Source organism: Lepidochelys kempii, chromosome 14 (assembly GCF_965140285.1).
Source record: "Lepidochelys kempii isolate rLepKem1 chromosome 14, rLepKem1.hap1, whole genome shotgun sequence".
In the NCBI taxonomy this organism is placed as follows: domain Eukaryota; kingdom Metazoa; phylum Chordata; order Testudines; family Cheloniidae; genus Lepidochelys; species Lepidochelys kempii.
The window spans coordinates 35,950,072-35,966,308 of NC_136393.1; the positions used below are offsets into that span (position 1 = coordinate 35,950,072).

General features: G+C 48.3%; 1 protein-coding gene and 1 long non-coding RNA gene across 8 annotated transcripts in view; one reads left to right on the plus strand and one right to left on the minus strand.

The window, feature by feature from the left end:
* Positions 1 to 16,199, minus strand: part of TRIM7 (tripartite motif containing 7) — a 28,077-nt gene extending 11,878 nt beyond the window's left edge. Inside the window, exons 1-5 of one of the 3 annotated variants that reach the window (XM_073311919.2) lie at positions 15,619 to 16,197; positions 8,957 to 9,384; positions 7,416 to 7,511; positions 2,567 to 2,797; positions 705 to 727 (exon numbers count right to left, since the gene is read on the minus strand). In XM_073311919.2, coding sequence (XP_073168020.1) covers positions 705 to 727; positions 2,567 to 2,797; positions 7,416 to 7,511; positions 8,957 to 9,373 — 767 coding nt within the window. In that variant the 5' untranslated portion in view covers positions 9,374 to 9,384; positions 15,619 to 16,197. Of the gene's footprint in view, positions 1 to 704; positions 728 to 2,566; positions 2,798 to 7,415; positions 7,512 to 8,956; positions 9,564 to 15,618 lie in introns of those variants that run through there. The other 2 variants (XM_073311921.2, XM_073311920.2) reach the window with 2 other exon arrangements.
* The window catches only part of LOC140898298 (uncharacterized), a 97,141-nt gene that overhangs the window by 23,760 nt on the left and 57,144 nt on the right, over positions 1 to 16,237 (plus strand). Inside the window, exons 3-4 of one of the 5 annotated variants that reach the window (XR_012154945.2) lie at positions 2,705 to 2,831; positions 7,485 to 11,656. The exons of 3 other annotated variants lie outside the window; for them this stretch is intronic. This is a non-coding gene — a long non-coding RNA (uncharacterized LOC140898298). Of the gene's footprint in view, positions 1 to 2,704; positions 2,832 to 7,484; positions 11,657 to 16,237 lie in introns of those variants that run through there. One more of the 5 variants, XR_012154946.2, reaches the window with a different exon arrangement.

A 16,237-nucleotide genomic window follows, 5' to 3' on the forward strand; every position in this document is an offset into this window, starting at 1 on the left:
AGTCACTGTAAAGATGCCCAACGACCTCAAAGGGCCTTGGATCAGACTATAAGTGGGGCTTAAGTGGTGGTGCGCCATGCCATGTCTGAGCCACTGTGCCAAGCTGAATTTCATCCTAAGGGTTTAAATCAGTGGTCCTCAAACTTTTCAGGGCTGGGAGCAGGGCCACAGCTTCCAGCGGAGTGGGGGATGTGAACAGGGGTAAGGGGGCAGAGGCTGGGGCCACAACTGGGGGCAGGTCTGGGGCTGGGAATGGCTGGGGGCAGGGCTGGGGCTGGGAATGGGGCTTTAGCAGAGCTGGGGGTGGAGCGGGATTGGGTGGTGCTCCCTCCCCGCTGCTGCCCCCGAAACGTTCCTCCACGCCCCACAAGTTGGGAATCACTGCCATAAATGGTGCTTGAGGGATACGTAAAGAGTGAGTTGCATGTTACACAGATAAATAAAAGCAGGACTCCAGTCCCTACAGCTTTCAATCTGGTACTTGACTGAGCTCCCTGGTAGGAAAAGGAGATCTGAGAGTTTCTGAGCATTTCTAAATTTCCACAGAAGAAGCTAGAAGGAGCCCAGGGTATACGTGGAGCAGCAGGTGCTCTTTCTGTCCCAGTGTGCCCAAGTGTCCCTGATTATCTCTGAAGGGCTAACACTGACCGTTCAGCGGCACTCGTGAGACAAGCATGAGGGAGGGTAAAAACGTGGCTCCGTACCTGTTCAAGATGCTCGTCACATCCTAGAAGGGGGGAAAGAAAGAGATACTACCTTGCATTCATGTCACTCACTGGACAGGGTGTGTTCTTCATGCCCACCCACTCTGTGGCCTACCCACCAAATACAAGTCTATGAGCTTGTATGAGTCCTTATCCTTGACTTCAAACTCGTGCTTTTAGCTTTGAAAGACCATGGTTCAATCTCCGTCAGGGCCCAGATCACTTTAGATAAGCTATTACCAGCAGGACAGTGGGGTGGGAGGAGGTATTGTTTCATGATTTCTGTGTGTATATAAAGTCTGCTGCAGTTTCCACGGTAAACATCTGATGAAGTGAGCTGTAGCTCACGAAAGCTCATGCTCAAATAAATTGGTTAGTCTCTAAGGTGCCACAAGTCCTCCTTTTCTTTTTGCGAATACAGACTAACACGGCTGTTCCTCTGATCCCTACATTCTGGCGCTGACTTTCTTTTTGCTGGTGGGTGCTCCACCCTTGCTCTGCCCCGAGTCTCCACTCTTGCTCGGCCTCTTCCCCCAAAGCCACACCCCCACTCCGTCTCTTCCCCCCCACTCTTTCCCCTCCCCCAAGGCTGCCCTCACCCGCCTGCCCGCCACTCGCTCTTCTCTGCCCCCCCCTGAGTGCCTCCCACCTGCTCCTCTTCACCCCCTCCCCTGACACTCCCTTCCCCACCAGCTCGCCACTCGCTCCTCCCCACCCCTCGCCCAAGTGCCTGCGCTGTTGTTCGCTCCTTTCTGCCCCCTCCTCCCTTAAGGGTGAGTGAGGAGGAGAGGGGCCTTCAGGGGAAGAGATGCAGCACAGGCAGGGCCACCTGAGAAGAGGCCAAGCGCTGGTGGGGCCATGGTCCATGGGTTCTGAGCACCCCCTATTTTTTCCCCGTGGGTTGTTGAGTCCCGGAGCACCCTCGGAGCCAGTGCCTATGCCTACACTGACATTCCCCACGTTGATAATTCCAGATAAGACAGTCCCCTCGTTCCTTACATTTTACAAGAGCTGCGGGCCAGATACCCATCCTGTGTGTATATCAGCACAGGTGACTTCAATGGATCTGTGTCTATTTTCAACCAGCTGAGGATTTGGCCCCATGGATGAAATGGACCCTTGTGCAGAGAGCCCAACACAAGATACCACTGCTTCAGTGGAGGGTTGTGGTTTGGGCAAAATGTCATTGAGAAGCTAGGGAGAGAATGTCAGATACCTGCAGAAAACACTTAAGCTTGTTTATTGCAGCCCTCACCTACAACATAGGGATATGCAAGTTTGCCCAGGAATTAGAACTATATGGGCTGGTTACTAGGTGAGGGTGTGTGGGTGAATCACACCGGAACAGGCTGGAAGAGACGCTACAGATACACCCTGGACAATCACGATGTGGTACTTGCTAGAAGAGGCTTGGAGATATGAGTAAAGATACGGTCTTCTATTGTTTGGATCCTCCTGTGTTCAGGACTTGTAAATGAACTAGATTGCATGAAAGGTCTCTGACTCCACCCCCAATTTCTCCTCCCAGCTGGAACGACCCACAAAGCCACAAATGTTTTAGCTAGCTGCTTGGGCTAAAAGAAATAACATGGAGCGGTGGGGATGAATTCCCCCATGGTGCACTCTCTTTTGTGTACCAATCCTAATAGCTTTGAATGCAGCCATCACTCAGAAGTAGAGCTGGTTGGACATTTTTCAAATCAATATTCCCATCCATGCCCCACACCCGGCCATTCATTTTTATTTATGTATGTATTTTGTGGGGGGAAATGGCCACCATTATTGAGGTGTCTTATTTTTGTGATGCTGATGGGTAAAGGCCTTCTCCTTCCATGTCCAAGAGCTCATGGCCCCAGCCTTACCTTGAGCAACTCAAGCACTGGCTGTTGGATTTTCTCTTTCAAGTCTGTTATCAGTTGGTTGAGGAGTGAAATCTCTTTAGAGAGCTCGGTGAGGTTCTCATTCTGCTTCTTGGCGATTCCCTTCTCCATCTTCTCCAGCTGGCCCAGAAGGAGATGCTCCTGGTCATGCAGAAACTGGCGCAGACCCTCGAATTCAGAGATGAGCATCTGCCGCTCCAACTCTATAGTTTTCTTCAACAAAAATAAATGATCAGGTAGAGAGCAGGTCAGTAAACTCATATGATGGATTGTACATTGCTGAATGCAATGGCAGCATGAGGTAGTGAATAGAGCTAGCCAGAATTTTTTGCTGAAACAGGTTTCCACTGCTGAATACCAATTCAACCAAAACCCCCAAATTTCCATAGATTCCGGTGCCAGAAGGGACTGCTGAGATAATCTAATGTGACCTCCTGAATAACACAGGATTTAGAACTCACCCCCCAAAAAGAGTTCCTTTTGAAGAAGAGCATATCTTAAATAAATAAGCTAGCCCTCCCACTTTTTACCTGCCTTAAGGGCAAGCGATGGGGGGAGGGGGCAGAGAGGAGCGAGCAGGGAGTGGGATTTCAAGAGGATGAGGTGGCACAAGGGCGGGGTCTTGGGTGGAAGAGATGTCACAGGGCAGGGCCTCAGGGAGAAGAGGCGGTGTGGGGGTGGGGCCTCTGGGGGGAGAGGCGGCACAGAGGCAGGGCCTGGGGAAGAGGCAGAGTGAGGGGCAGGGCTATGGTTCAGGTGCTGGTGGCCTCCTCCCACCCACACTTCTAGGAAGCTTCCAGCGCTCCTGCCTCAGGGTTTGACCCTAAACCCGTTAAAGTCAATGAGAGTCTTTCCCTGCACTTCAGTGGGCTTTGGCTCAGGCTCTGTTCGCCATCTGTAAAATGGGGGTAGTAGACCAGCCCTGCTTCACAGGAGTGCTGTGAGGATGAAAACATTAAAGACTGTGAGGTGCTTAGATATTATGGTAATGGTGGGCTGATAAGAACCTTAGATTGCCAATTAACTTGTGAAGAAAATGGGTGAATTTCCACCTTATGCCCTCTCTGAACTATAAGCAAATTCACACAACCAGTTAGTTAGTTACACTCTCATTTAACCCAGTTCCAACCAACTAACTACATATTGACTATATCATTTTTATATTGAGGGTGCATTTCAAGGCCCAAAGAGCTTACAAACTAAGCCCTGGTCTCCACTACAGCGTTAGGTCACTGCAAGGTAGCTTACGTCGACCCAACTCTGTGTCTACACTAAAATTTCGCTCCTGCCAACTTAACTCACCCATTACACCGACTTAATAACTCCACCTCCACAAGAGGCATCGAGTCAATGTGGATTAAGTTAGGTCAACGCAGTGTCAGTGTAGACACTACGTTGCTTACATCAACTGTTACTGGCCTTCAGAAGCCGCTCCACAGTGACAGTACAATCAGTGTAAGCACTCCCGGTGAGGACGTGCACCACCGACACAAGGAGCAGAGTGTAAACACACCCAAGTGATGTAATTACTGCAGCGATTGTACGCTCACATAAGTTCGGACGACTTCATTTTGTAGTGTAGACGTGCCCTAAGAGGCAAAATGGAAGAGGCGGATCGATGACACCATCAAGTGGGGAGGGAGCAACAGGGTGACAAATGTGGTAGGGATCGCAGCAAGGGTGTGCCTTTCCATACGCGTCCTAGAAGAGGGGAGTTTTGAGAAGGGATGTGTGGTGATGGCTTTACAGATGTTGGTGGGGCCTGTGGAGACAGTGCAAAGACTAGGGCCTGTGGCCACAGGTGCCACCTTCCTCCTATCCCTGGGGTTGCTGAACCCCCGCTCAGCCCCAGGCCCTGCCCACACTATACCCCTTCCCCAAACCCTACCCCAACCCTGCCTCTTCCTCCCCAGTTCCACCCCCTCCCCCGAGCGGGCCCCGTCCCCACTCCTCCCCCTGGAGCACCCGTGGAGTCGGTGCCTATGCCTGTGGCTGCTGGTTGTGTGCACATGGTGGTTTAATCACCACACCACTGGGGTTGAAATGCATTTGTGCACACACAGCCATCACACGGCATGGCTGTGCTTGTATTGGTGTAGTCTGGACAAAATATATGTGACTCAGCAGGGGATAAAGTGCTTAGATGCTAGCACGGTATGGAACAATGCGCTCTGGGATATCCAGTCACACAGAAAGCCAGGAGAAAGACCAGGCAAACTGGTTAGACAAGTGAGGTTAGGTGTCCCCGGCCACAGGGCACAAAAATGATTGCTGGGACAGTTATCTAACCATCTGCCAGCCTGGCCTTTGGCTAGGGGTGAAATGTCATCAGAATTATTAACCAGTGTTGCCAGCTCTCATGATTCTATCATGAGTCTCACCGTTTTTAGTGTGCAATACTCTCCCTTTTACCTGAATGGCCTGGGGGGACACCAAAAACTTTCAGACAACTTGGAAGTGCTATTTTTGAGCTGCGTTCTAGCGTAAACTGGTAGGCAGCCATGGCCCAGGTTCAGCTGGGAATAACTTTACCTGACTGGCTGCTCTCATTCCCATTCCAGGCTATCAACCAATGAATGGCAGAATTCTGCCTGTCAGCCTCTCCCCTGCCAGCCCTGTGGCTGTCCCAGATTACTTCTACTCTGCACGCTAACGCTAATGTCTACACTTAAGTCACTACAGTACTGTTTGATTGGCAGGGAGAAAGTACTCCTGGGGCAGGGACTTTTTATTGTGTGTTAGTACAGTGCCTAGCACAATGAGGTCTTGGTCCATGACCGGGGCTCCGAGGAACTGTAATAATAATAATAATCAAAAATTAATAATAGCAAGATAATAAACAGAAGGGGGAAGGGCAACAAACTTTAGCTTTGAAGGAATTACATGAAATGAGCACTAGATAGCAGCAGAGGATAGGGAATGAAATGTATTGCTCTAATGCAATGTATGGTCAAAAACTTCCTCTCCTTTCTCCTCGATTTGGGTTGCATGAATTTCCCGAGTTAAATCTGGATTCCCCCCCCCCTTGTTTATTTTCTCTAAATCAAGCATTTATGTTCCGCTCCCTTGTGACATCCTCCGTCCCCCCTCAATCTTGAATTATGCAGGCTGATATGATACTAAGCACGGGAAACTGTGTAAATCTGTGTAGAAGTTTGCATGGTACTCGAGGTCTCTGAGGATGATTAGGATATATGAGGCTCCGTGGGGCATGACCAGTGACAGAGGAATGGGAACATGGGGCTTGATCCAGTCCTGTGGCAATTTGCATAGCTCTCACCCAAGTTACGCAGTTTCAACGCTCTGTATTTGCTCAGCACCAGAGGAGCGTCTCAAGTTATAAACAGCTCCCCTTTCCTTCTACTGAGACAACAGCTGGTGATCCAGCGGGAGGTCAGAGCCAGCAATCAATAAATGTTTACTTAAATAGCATTTTGCACTGCTTGCTATGTAGTTGTGTTGCACTTTGACTAGACAAGAGCTACCTTACTTTTGCACTGGAAAATCTCTCTGTTGTTGCTGCTGACCTAATTCTCAAATGCGATCGATGATTTTGTGGGGTTTTCATTTTTAAGGGCCCAGTTTGAGGCACCACAAAATGTCCAGGATTTCAGAAAGTGCTAAGCTCACATCCCCTGAAAACTAAGCCCCTTTAACTCACACTAGACATGAGGGGCACATTTTTGACTGGCTAATTAACCTTCGGAACAACTCCCACAGGCATGTGGTCAGTGCTTAATTTTGTAATGAAAGAGGTGCCAGGGCTCAAGACATTTTCTTACATTCATAACTGATGCAGCAAGCCCAGAAGTGCTGGGGTTATGAACTGCCAAGGCTAGAAGTGCCGGGGCTCAGCACTGTCACAAATTAAGCACCAGATGTGGTGGATTCTCCATCCCTAAGTCTTTAAATAAAGGTTTGATGTCTTTCTAAAAGCCATGCTTTGGCTCAAACTGGGAAGATGGACTTGTTGTATAAATTACTGGGTGGGGGGGTCTCTGGGTCTGTTATGCAGAAGCTCAGACTGGCCTCTAAAATCTAGGGCTCCATGACTCTGAGGTGTCTTAAATAGGGCAAGGGCACCAAAAAAGTGTGTGGTGGGGAGCATCAAAAATCACAAGCCCTTTATCAAATTTTAGGACAGTTTTAGTATTTCTACGACACCTATCTCCATAATAACCCAATGGGAATCAGGAGCTGCAGAAGCACCCTAAAAGTGGTGGGGGGCCTACAGATGCCTGAATCATGGCCCCACCCCCGCCGCACGCCACCCTCTGAGGCTCCACCCCTGCACTGCCCCTTCTCCCTGAGCCCCCTCCTTCATGCCGCCAATTCTCCCAAGGCCCAGCCCTTACACTGCCCCTTCCCCCAAGATCCTGTCCGCTCCTCTCTGCCCCCTCCCGCCGTCGCTCACCCTTACAGCCGGTAAAAAGTGTGGGGCCATGGCCGCCTGGTCCCACCTGTTCTGGCACCCCTGATGGGAATGTAGTGTTACACACTAAGAAGAATCAAGTTTACCACCGTGCAGACATAAATGTCAACGAGAGTTAGGCTCCTAACTCATTTATATCTTAAAAAGAAAAGGAGTACTTGTGGCACCTTAGAGACTAACCAATTTATTTGAGCATAAGCTTTCATGAGCTACAGCTCACTTCACCGATGAAGTGTGCTGTAGTTAAGTGTGCTGTAGTTCACGAAAGCTTATGCTCAAATAAATTGGTTAGTCTCTAAGGTGCCACAAGTCCTCCTCTTCTTTTTGCGAATACAGACTAACACGGCTGCTACTCTGAAACCTGTCATTTATATCTTGTTATTAATAGCAGGCACCCACCAGTAGCTCTTGGCTTTTCTTATCATCCTTTGATTTAAATTCCAGCAATTCTTGTCTCTCTTTTTTCAGGAAATCCAACTGGCTCTGAATTTGTTCCTAGGAACAACAGGAAACATTATATTTGATTATTATTATTTGTTTTTGTTGGGGTCTTATTTGTGTTGGTGTATTTTGTTCTCAGTGCACAGAGACAACACAAGAGAAAAAACTCAGCGTTACTCACACAAACACATTCATGCAAATGAAACGATCATGTTCTCCCACAAAAAGAGGCAGACCTATGCATACATACAAACAGACAGACAGACAGACATACACAGAGAAGGAACAACGTCATTTTTGTGCATGTACACACACACACAAAGAGGCAAACACACAGACACAGAGAAGAAACTCATACGCACATACGCACTAATACATTCTCACACACACAGTATTGCTGCATTTATCAGCTGTAAATTCCATTTTAATTATCACCATTGAAGACATAAACAGAAAACTTAGCCCCGTCTCGGAAGAATCAGTGTCTGCAAAAGACCTTATTCATCCTTGGGAATTCTCCCTTGCCAAAAATAGATCGGGAGACTTTCTCATTTAACCCTTCGTTTTCTAACAAGGCAACTGAGCAAGTACAGTAAGTGTTTGCAGCGTCAGGCTCCTTCAATCACATGGCTTAAATTCAATATAATTAAGGGAGACTAACTGGAGCCAGCATTCTCCAACTTTCCCATAGTATGCACCACATCTTGACAGAGAGATTGTCTTCTAGACTTATGATCCTGCATCCCCCCTTCCCATTTGCAATCAGATAACATCAGGGTAGCGGCCACAGCAACTGCTTATACAGAAAGGTAATATTAGGAAAGTATTTTGTATATTTTTAAGATGTCTTTTAGTGCAGCTGGAGAAAATGGAGAGACCAGTAGTTTATGATGTGCCAGCTCCTCAAAGAAGAGTGCTCTGTGGAAAACCTCTGAACTAGGTGATTGCTGTGTACTTTTGTGGCGTAGACCAGTGACTCTCAACCTTCCAGACCACTGTCCCCCTTTCAGGAGGCTGATTTGTCTTGCACAGCCCCTAAGTTTCACCTCACTTAAAAATGACTTGCTTACAAAATCAGACCTAAAATACAGAAGTGTCACGACCTCACTATTACTGAACAATTGCTGACTTTCTCATTTTTATCATATAATTATAAAATGAATCAACTGGAATATAAATATTTTACTGACATTTCAGTGTACAGTATATACAGCAGTATAAACAGGTCATTGTCTGTAGGAAATTTTAGTTTGCACTGACTTCGCTAGTGCTTTTTATGTAGCCTGTTGTAAAACTAGGCAAATAGCTAGATATGTTGATGTACCCCTGGAAGACCTCTGCATACCCCCAGGGGTTTGTATACTCCTGGTTGAGAACCACTGGTGTAGCTAGATAGATGCAGTGGGGGATGTAGATGATAGAGGGGGAGAGGGAGACTTGCTAAATACAAATATAGATAGACGTACAGATCTGATGATAGACAGACAGACAGATAGTACCTTGTACTCCTGGGCAGCCTCCTCTACGGGCACCACAGTGTGAGGCCGGTGCTCCCGGGATCTGTCACACACCACGCAGATCGACCTCTGATCATCCCTGCAGAAGAGTTTGAACGCTTCCCTGTGTTTCTCACAGAGTCCCTCCTCCAGAGCCCCTTTCGCCCCAGGTACTGCAAACTGGCTGATGATCTCGCACATGTTGGCTAGCTGCCTGTTGGGCCTGAAGTTCTTCTGCTGGAAGATCTCCCGGCACTGAGGGCAGGGGAAATCCATCTCCAGGCCTCTCCAGCTCTTGGTGATGCAGGTTCGGCAGAAGTTGTGGCCGCACTCTATGGACACGGGGTCTTTGAAGAACTCCAGGCAGACTGAACAAGTTGCCTCGTCTTGCAGGTTCCCGGGGAGGAAGACAGCAGCCATGGCTCTTTTCCCTGAGAGCAGGAACTGATTTCACTTTAATGAATACTTGGCATGGAATGTGATGTGGGTGTTCCCATTCTGAGACAGCTGCTGTCACAGGGTCATATCTGCAGTGTCAAATTTCTTAAACTGGTAATGAGTCACTCATCAGGGCTGCAGCCAGTGGAGGAGACTCTGATGGAAAACATAGGCAGAGAGATACCCAACCCCCCCAAACTCCAGATCCGTGTTCTGGATCTGGGTTTGATCATTCTTAGCAATAGGAGGTTGGAAGAGGATGGGATGCCACTCCAGATCTGAATTCCAGAGCCAGATCTAGACCTGAATGTCATCGCTCCCTAGCGGGCCCAGCTCACAACTCTGGAGCTAAATTCTGGATCTGTGCTTCATAGCTCTTACAGGCCTCCATTCAGGATATCATTTGAGTGCCTGCTTAAGACCCATTGACTTCAGTGCTTAAGTGCTTTGCTGATTAAGGATGCTTTCTTGAACTGCAGCTATGACAAATGTAAGCAGGATCTGAATGAGCTCTCCCCTGTCATCTAGTAATGAGCTGTGGAGGAGGACTTCAGGAGCTGCTCTCCTTTGCATTGGCACACCCACCCTGCCTCAGTGCTCAGCAGACGGGATTGCTTTGCCCAAGCAGAGTGCCCCAGGGGTTGGTCCTAGGGCCAGTTTTGTTCAACATCTTTATTAATGATCTGGATGATGGAATGGATTGCACCCTCAGCAAGTTCGCAGATGACACTAAGGTGGGTGGGGAGGTAGATATGGTGGAGGGTAGGGATAGGGTCCAGAGTGACCTAGACAAATTGGAGGATTGGGCCAAAAGAAATCTGATGAGGTTGAACAAGGACAAGTGCAGAGTCCTGCACTTAGGACGGAAGAATCCCATGCACCGCTACAGGCTGGGGAGCAACTGGCTAAGCATCAGTTCTGCAGAAAAGGACCTGGGGATTACAGTGGATGAGAAGCTGGATATGAGTCAGCAGTGTGCCCTTGTTGCCAGGAAGGCTAATGGCATATTGAGCGGCATTCGTAACAGCATTGCCAGCAGATTGAGGGAAGTGATTATTCCCCTCCATTTGGCACTGGTGAGGCCACATCTGCAGTATTGCATCCAGTTTTGGGGCCACCTCACTACAGAAAGGATGTGGACAAATTGGAGAAAGTCCAGTGGAGGGCAATGAAAATGATCAGGGGGTTGGGGCACATGATTTATGAGGAGAGGCTGAGGGGACTGGGGTTATTTAGTCTGCAGAAGAAAAGAGTGAGGGGGGATTTGATAGCAGCCTTCAACTATCTGAAGAGGGGTTCCAGTGAGGATGGAGCTAGGCTGTTCTCAGTGGTGGCAGATGACAGAAGAAGGAGCAATGGTCTCAAGTTGCAGTGGGGGAGGTCTAGGTTGGATATCAGGAAATACTATTTCACTAGGAGGGTGGTTAAGCACTGGAATGGGTTACCTAGGGAGGTGGTGGAATCTCCATCCTTAGAGGGTTTTAAGGCCCGGCTTGACAAAGCCCTGGCTGGGATGATTTATTTGGGGATGGGTCCTGCTTTGAGCAGGGGGTTGGACTAGATGACCTCCTGAGGTCTCTTCCAACCCTAATCTTCTATGATTCTATTAAATGATCACTTCTGGCTGGGGTTGGATAACAAGTCATTTCGTTATTGGGGGAAGGGGCACTAAAGGGTGGTTATCCTTGTTGTGTGAATCAAGGGCAGTAGAACTGTGCTTGGTATACCCTGACTGAGGGACTCAACCTCAATTAAACTGAACACACTAGGCGGGGGACATAGGTGCTGAAGCCCAGTGCAATTGCAAGAGGGTGGGCATAAGTACTTGTACTGGGTGGTACTGGTGCTGACCAAGGATCTTAGGCATCATTTGATCTTTCCTCTTTCCGCTGTGTAGTAACAGAGCTGCTTAAGGCTCAACGGAAAGTCCTATAACACACCAACAGAGCTAAAATCACTGCTGTGGGACAGTGTGCATTACCATAATGGCTTCCCCCACTAACAGCTGAAGTCACTAAGAGCTCTATTAAGTGGTGGGATCACTGAAAGGGGGTCATGGCCCTCCCACTTTTTGCCATGGGCCTGCCTCCCCCTAAGTCCCCCACAGCCAGGCTGACAGCTGGAGCCTAGTTGGGCAGCATGGGGTACCATGCTGTGGACCGTCCACCTGCCTGGGGTGGAGGTGCCAAGAGCATCCCCTGGCCCATATACTTGCCCCCCATGCAGGGCAGGAGGAGGGTCCACCATGGCTCCCCACAGCTACCTGGTCACATGGCTCTTAGCCTGGCCAGGCTGCAGCTCTGAGGCCCCATCCCCGATGGGGTCCCACAGACTGGGGACATGGACCAGGGGCTGCTCTCAGCCCCTTCCACCTCGGGCAGGTGGAGGGTCTGCGGCTCCCAGCCTGCTCCAGCTTCTAGCTTGTCTGGGGGCAGGGGAAGGGCGGGGCCATGGTGGGAGCGGGGCCCCTGCTCCCTCCCCACTTTTGAGAAGGTTCCGCCACCAGTGGATTCCAAGGCACCCCAGAGTGCTGAGCAGCTGGTGGGGCACGCAAGGTGCATTCTTTTCCCTTCCCGCCCCCAGCCGGGGTTGGGGGTGAGCTCTGCATATGCACCTCTGAATTCTGGGTCTGCACTGACCAAGGACAGCAACTGTGAGTAAGGTGCGGTGAAGGGAGGGGCACATTAAAGGAACTTTTAGTTGCTGGACTTAAGAACCTGAGGCAAAAGGACCCTGCCCAATGTACTCTGGGGTGGGTGTCTTGTTCATGGATTTATGTTTATGAATCCTTCTTGTGGCCCTCCTTTTTATTAATAGTTCCTTTTCTACACTAGGACTGTGTGCTTGCGAGAGGGGAAGTATTGCCTCTCAGAGGCGCTCAGGGGTGGTGTGTAATTGTCCCAGGTTACTGGGTGTGGGCTCAAGCCAGTTTTGTGTCGTATTGTTGACAAGGAACCCTAGATATTGAACCCAGCCCTTGTTGCTGCTGACTTCAACTGGCAGAAGGGTCACACAAGCAGTACGGAAATAAAAAACCCAGATCTGAATTCCATACTCAGATCTAGGCTTTTATTGTGCCTTAGTGGATACAACCCAAAACTTTGGAGCCAAATTCTGCATCCAGAGTTGGGTGTGAACTCCATAAGTGGTAAATAATTCTGGCTCTGAGTTATGGAACAAAGATTTGATCTGAACTTCACAGCAGAAACAAATCTCTGGTTATGAATTCAGAAAGCTTAGATCTACTGTGGATAGAAACAAAACATCAGATCAGGACACACCTGTACAGTGGGATATGAAATCCAGATCTGATTCCAAACTTTTTAAAAGTTTGAAGACAAATGGGAGAGAGATTCAGACTGGAGGCTGGACACAAAGCCAGATCCAAACCCAAGGTTCTTATCTGATATTTAGGTTGTACGTGCTGTCCAGACTTTTGTATAATTTTGGTCATAACAGCACCAGCATGGACTCAGGGCTAAATTCTCCTCTTGGATCCTCAGAGAGGATGAGGATATGTCTGTGCTGATGAGTCTATGGGTTATAGCTGGCTATTTTCAGTGTGTCCACAAGGTGCCAATCTTTCCTTAGTTTTGCAAGAACTGCTTGGCATGAATAATGATTTAAAAGGGTATCTGGCAAAAAAAAAAAAAAAAAAAAAATGACAGTATCTGGTGGCAAAAGAACAACAACCAAAAACCCACAAATAATATTATTTCCACTGACCAACTTCTAAAGAGCTTCCAGAATGTGTTTTATTTTGGCACAGATGCCATGAGGCTTGAATAAACATTGTTTTTCATGAAAAAATCAAAATGTTGGTTGTTTATATTTCATAGTGTTCAAAAATGGATGTCATGTTTTTGAACATTTTTGTAACACTTTTATTTATCAAATACATTTTTGAAAAAAATTCATTCACTGAAAAGCATTTTAGAGGGGAGGGGAAAGGCCAGTTTTCCTGGGGAGGAAAATAATTTGCTTGCAAAAATTGCAATGGGTTTTAGGCTGGAATGATCCAATTAATGTCAGTGATTTACTTCCCATGGGGTCCTGATAAAGATCTTTCCTCTTGGTCTGAGAAAATCCATGTACCAGTATCTGCAGAGGACTTGAATGTGTGTGTGAAGGACTGGGGAACGGAGTTAAAATAGTTTGTCGTTAACATGCTCTCCAAGAACGAAGGCAAGAAACTTCACCCTGCTAGTTGTTTTTACTCTGTATTCCTTGATGGATGGATGGATAATCATCTCATCCCATATGTGCCATGCAAAGACAGATAGAAAAACAGACAGACTGACAGATAATTCATCTGTCCAGATGCAACATAGAGAGGAGGAGACATTATGGCATCTTCAAAAGTCTCAGGACACCTGTCTGGCATCAGAGCACCCCTCAGTGACACTGAGACTGTTTCCTCACACAGTGCCCTCTCCTCTGTTTCCCTTCCCATCTCTTCACAATCTCTCCCCCATCCCAGCCCCCCACTCCTTTGCTTGTTCTCCCCCATCCCCCACTCCTGCCCATCACCCATGCTGTCTTCCTCTTCCCCCAGCATTTTTCTCTCCACTCCCGCCCCTTTCTCCACTTCCCTCCTTCCCCCTTGTCTGGTCTGTCCCTTGGCAGAGATTCTCAGCTGGAAGGACAGAAAGGGATCCTCTGGGGCAGAGAGATCAAACACCCAGAACCCGCCTCCCTTTCCCTACCTGTCTCCCAGCTCCATCCCCATCCAGAGGGGGGTGCTGATGAGTTTAACCCTTCCCTTGTTGCTCATTCCAGAAGGGCCAACTCTAACACATATAAGAACATCCACACTGGCTCAGACTAAAGGTCCATCTAGCCCAGTATCCTGTCTTCCGACAGTGGCTGATGCCAGGTGCCCCAGAGGGAATGAACAGAACAGGTGATCATCAAGTGATCCAACCCCTGTCACCCATTCCCAGCTTCTGGCAAACAGAGGCTAGAGACATAGGCGCCAACTGTGTGGGTGTGCTGGGGCTGGAGCACCCACAGGGAAAAATTGGTGGGTGCTCTGCATCCACCGGCAGCTCCCCACCCCATCCCCCCACCCCAGCTCACCTCTGCCTCCACTCCGCCTCGTCCCCTGAGCGCGCTGCTGGGTCCTGCTTCTCCCCCTCCCTCCCAGCGCTTGCTCTGCGAAACAGCTGTTTCGCACAGCAAGCCTGGGAGGGAGGGGAGAGGAGGCAGGGCCGAGGTGGGAATCTGGGGAGGGATCTAATAGGGACAGGGAGGGACGGGGTTGGGGTGGCGCAGGGGCGGTGCCGGGGGGGGGGGCGAGCACTCACCAGCGCTGACAAAAGTTGGTGCCTGTGACTCGGGACATCATCTCTGCCCATCCTGACTAATAGCCATTGATTGGACTGATCCTCCAGGAACTTATCTAGATATTTTTAGACCCTGTTATAGTCTTGGCCTTCACAACATCCTCTGGCAAGGAGTTCCACAGGTTGACTGGGCTTTGTGTGAAGAAATACTTCCTTTTGTTTGTTTTAAATCTGCTGCCTATTCATTTCATTGGGTGACCCCTAGTTCTTGTGTTACAAGCAGTAAATAACACTTCCTTATTTACTTTCTCCTCACCTGTCATGATTTTACAGAACTCTATCATATCCACCCTTAGTCGTCTCTTTTCCAAGCTGAAAAGTCCCAGTCTGATTAAAGATTTCTCTTTCTAAAATGAGGTGCCCTTGTCAATCACCTGGTACAGGGTAGAGCACCCCTTTCTGAGCAGCCTGTTGTGAAAGCCCCCCCCCCCCACCAGGGAATCAGTCCTCCCTTAGGGGATGTTTCACTTATGTGGGAACCAGGGCTTAAATTCTCATAGAGTATTTCCCAAAGCCGCTTATGCCACCCCCAACATGCTATAGAAATTCGAGGGGATTGAAAATATTTACCAGAGCTCTGCTCCAGACAGCTCCATCTGAATTTAAGGCCTGGTGGGAGCTGAAAATGCTATAATGGCATGAATGCAAAGCAGGGAAGCCCAGATATTGTCCCACTGAGGGAGTACATTGCACCTCCCCTAGTGCCCAAGACCTCAAATGATATCACCTTTCATAGGAGCGCAGGAATTGACAGACGAGGTTAGACCCATGATCCATCTCGTCAGTTATTCTCCTGCTTCTGACAATGACCAGTTGCTTTAGGACTGCCCAGTAGATGGAACAAACAAATCTTTATTAAGTAAGCAGTGATCAGTTACTTACAAGTGGGAAGCAGATTGGGAAATGGGATGGTACCACCACAGTCACCTCCAGGATGAGTCAATTCATGGCTTCCTTGATCCTTTGTTATGCCAACTATATATAACTTTTTCTACTCTCTCTCCTTATACATATGGATTAGCCTCCGAGTTTTCCATTAGCTCTCTTCCCCCATTTGTTTTGTGCTAGTTCAAACTGCTCTCTTCCGCCTTTGTGCCTCTTTCACTTTCATTTGCTCACAGACATGCTTACTTGCATTTTCTTGCACATACACAATTTTACTTGTGCTAGGATGTCAGACTGTTAGACCACGGCAGTTAAGCCTGAACATGTCTTCGCTTCCACCCAGAACAAGGTGAAAGTAATGCCCTAAAGGGCAACTATGCCCACAGAAGTTTCTCCCTGAGGTCTCCCAGTTGTATGGCTTATACCCCAAAGAATCAGAATTTATATCCCATCAATTTTTTCTTGTCTGATGTAATTGTGGATGGTCTCATTTCCTATATAAATGTCTAATCCTTTTTATAAGCTTTTGACCTCAGTGACACTTTGTGGCACTGAGTTCCACAGGCGAGCTATGGATTATGTTTAAAATATTTTCTTATTGACTTTCCATTTTTAA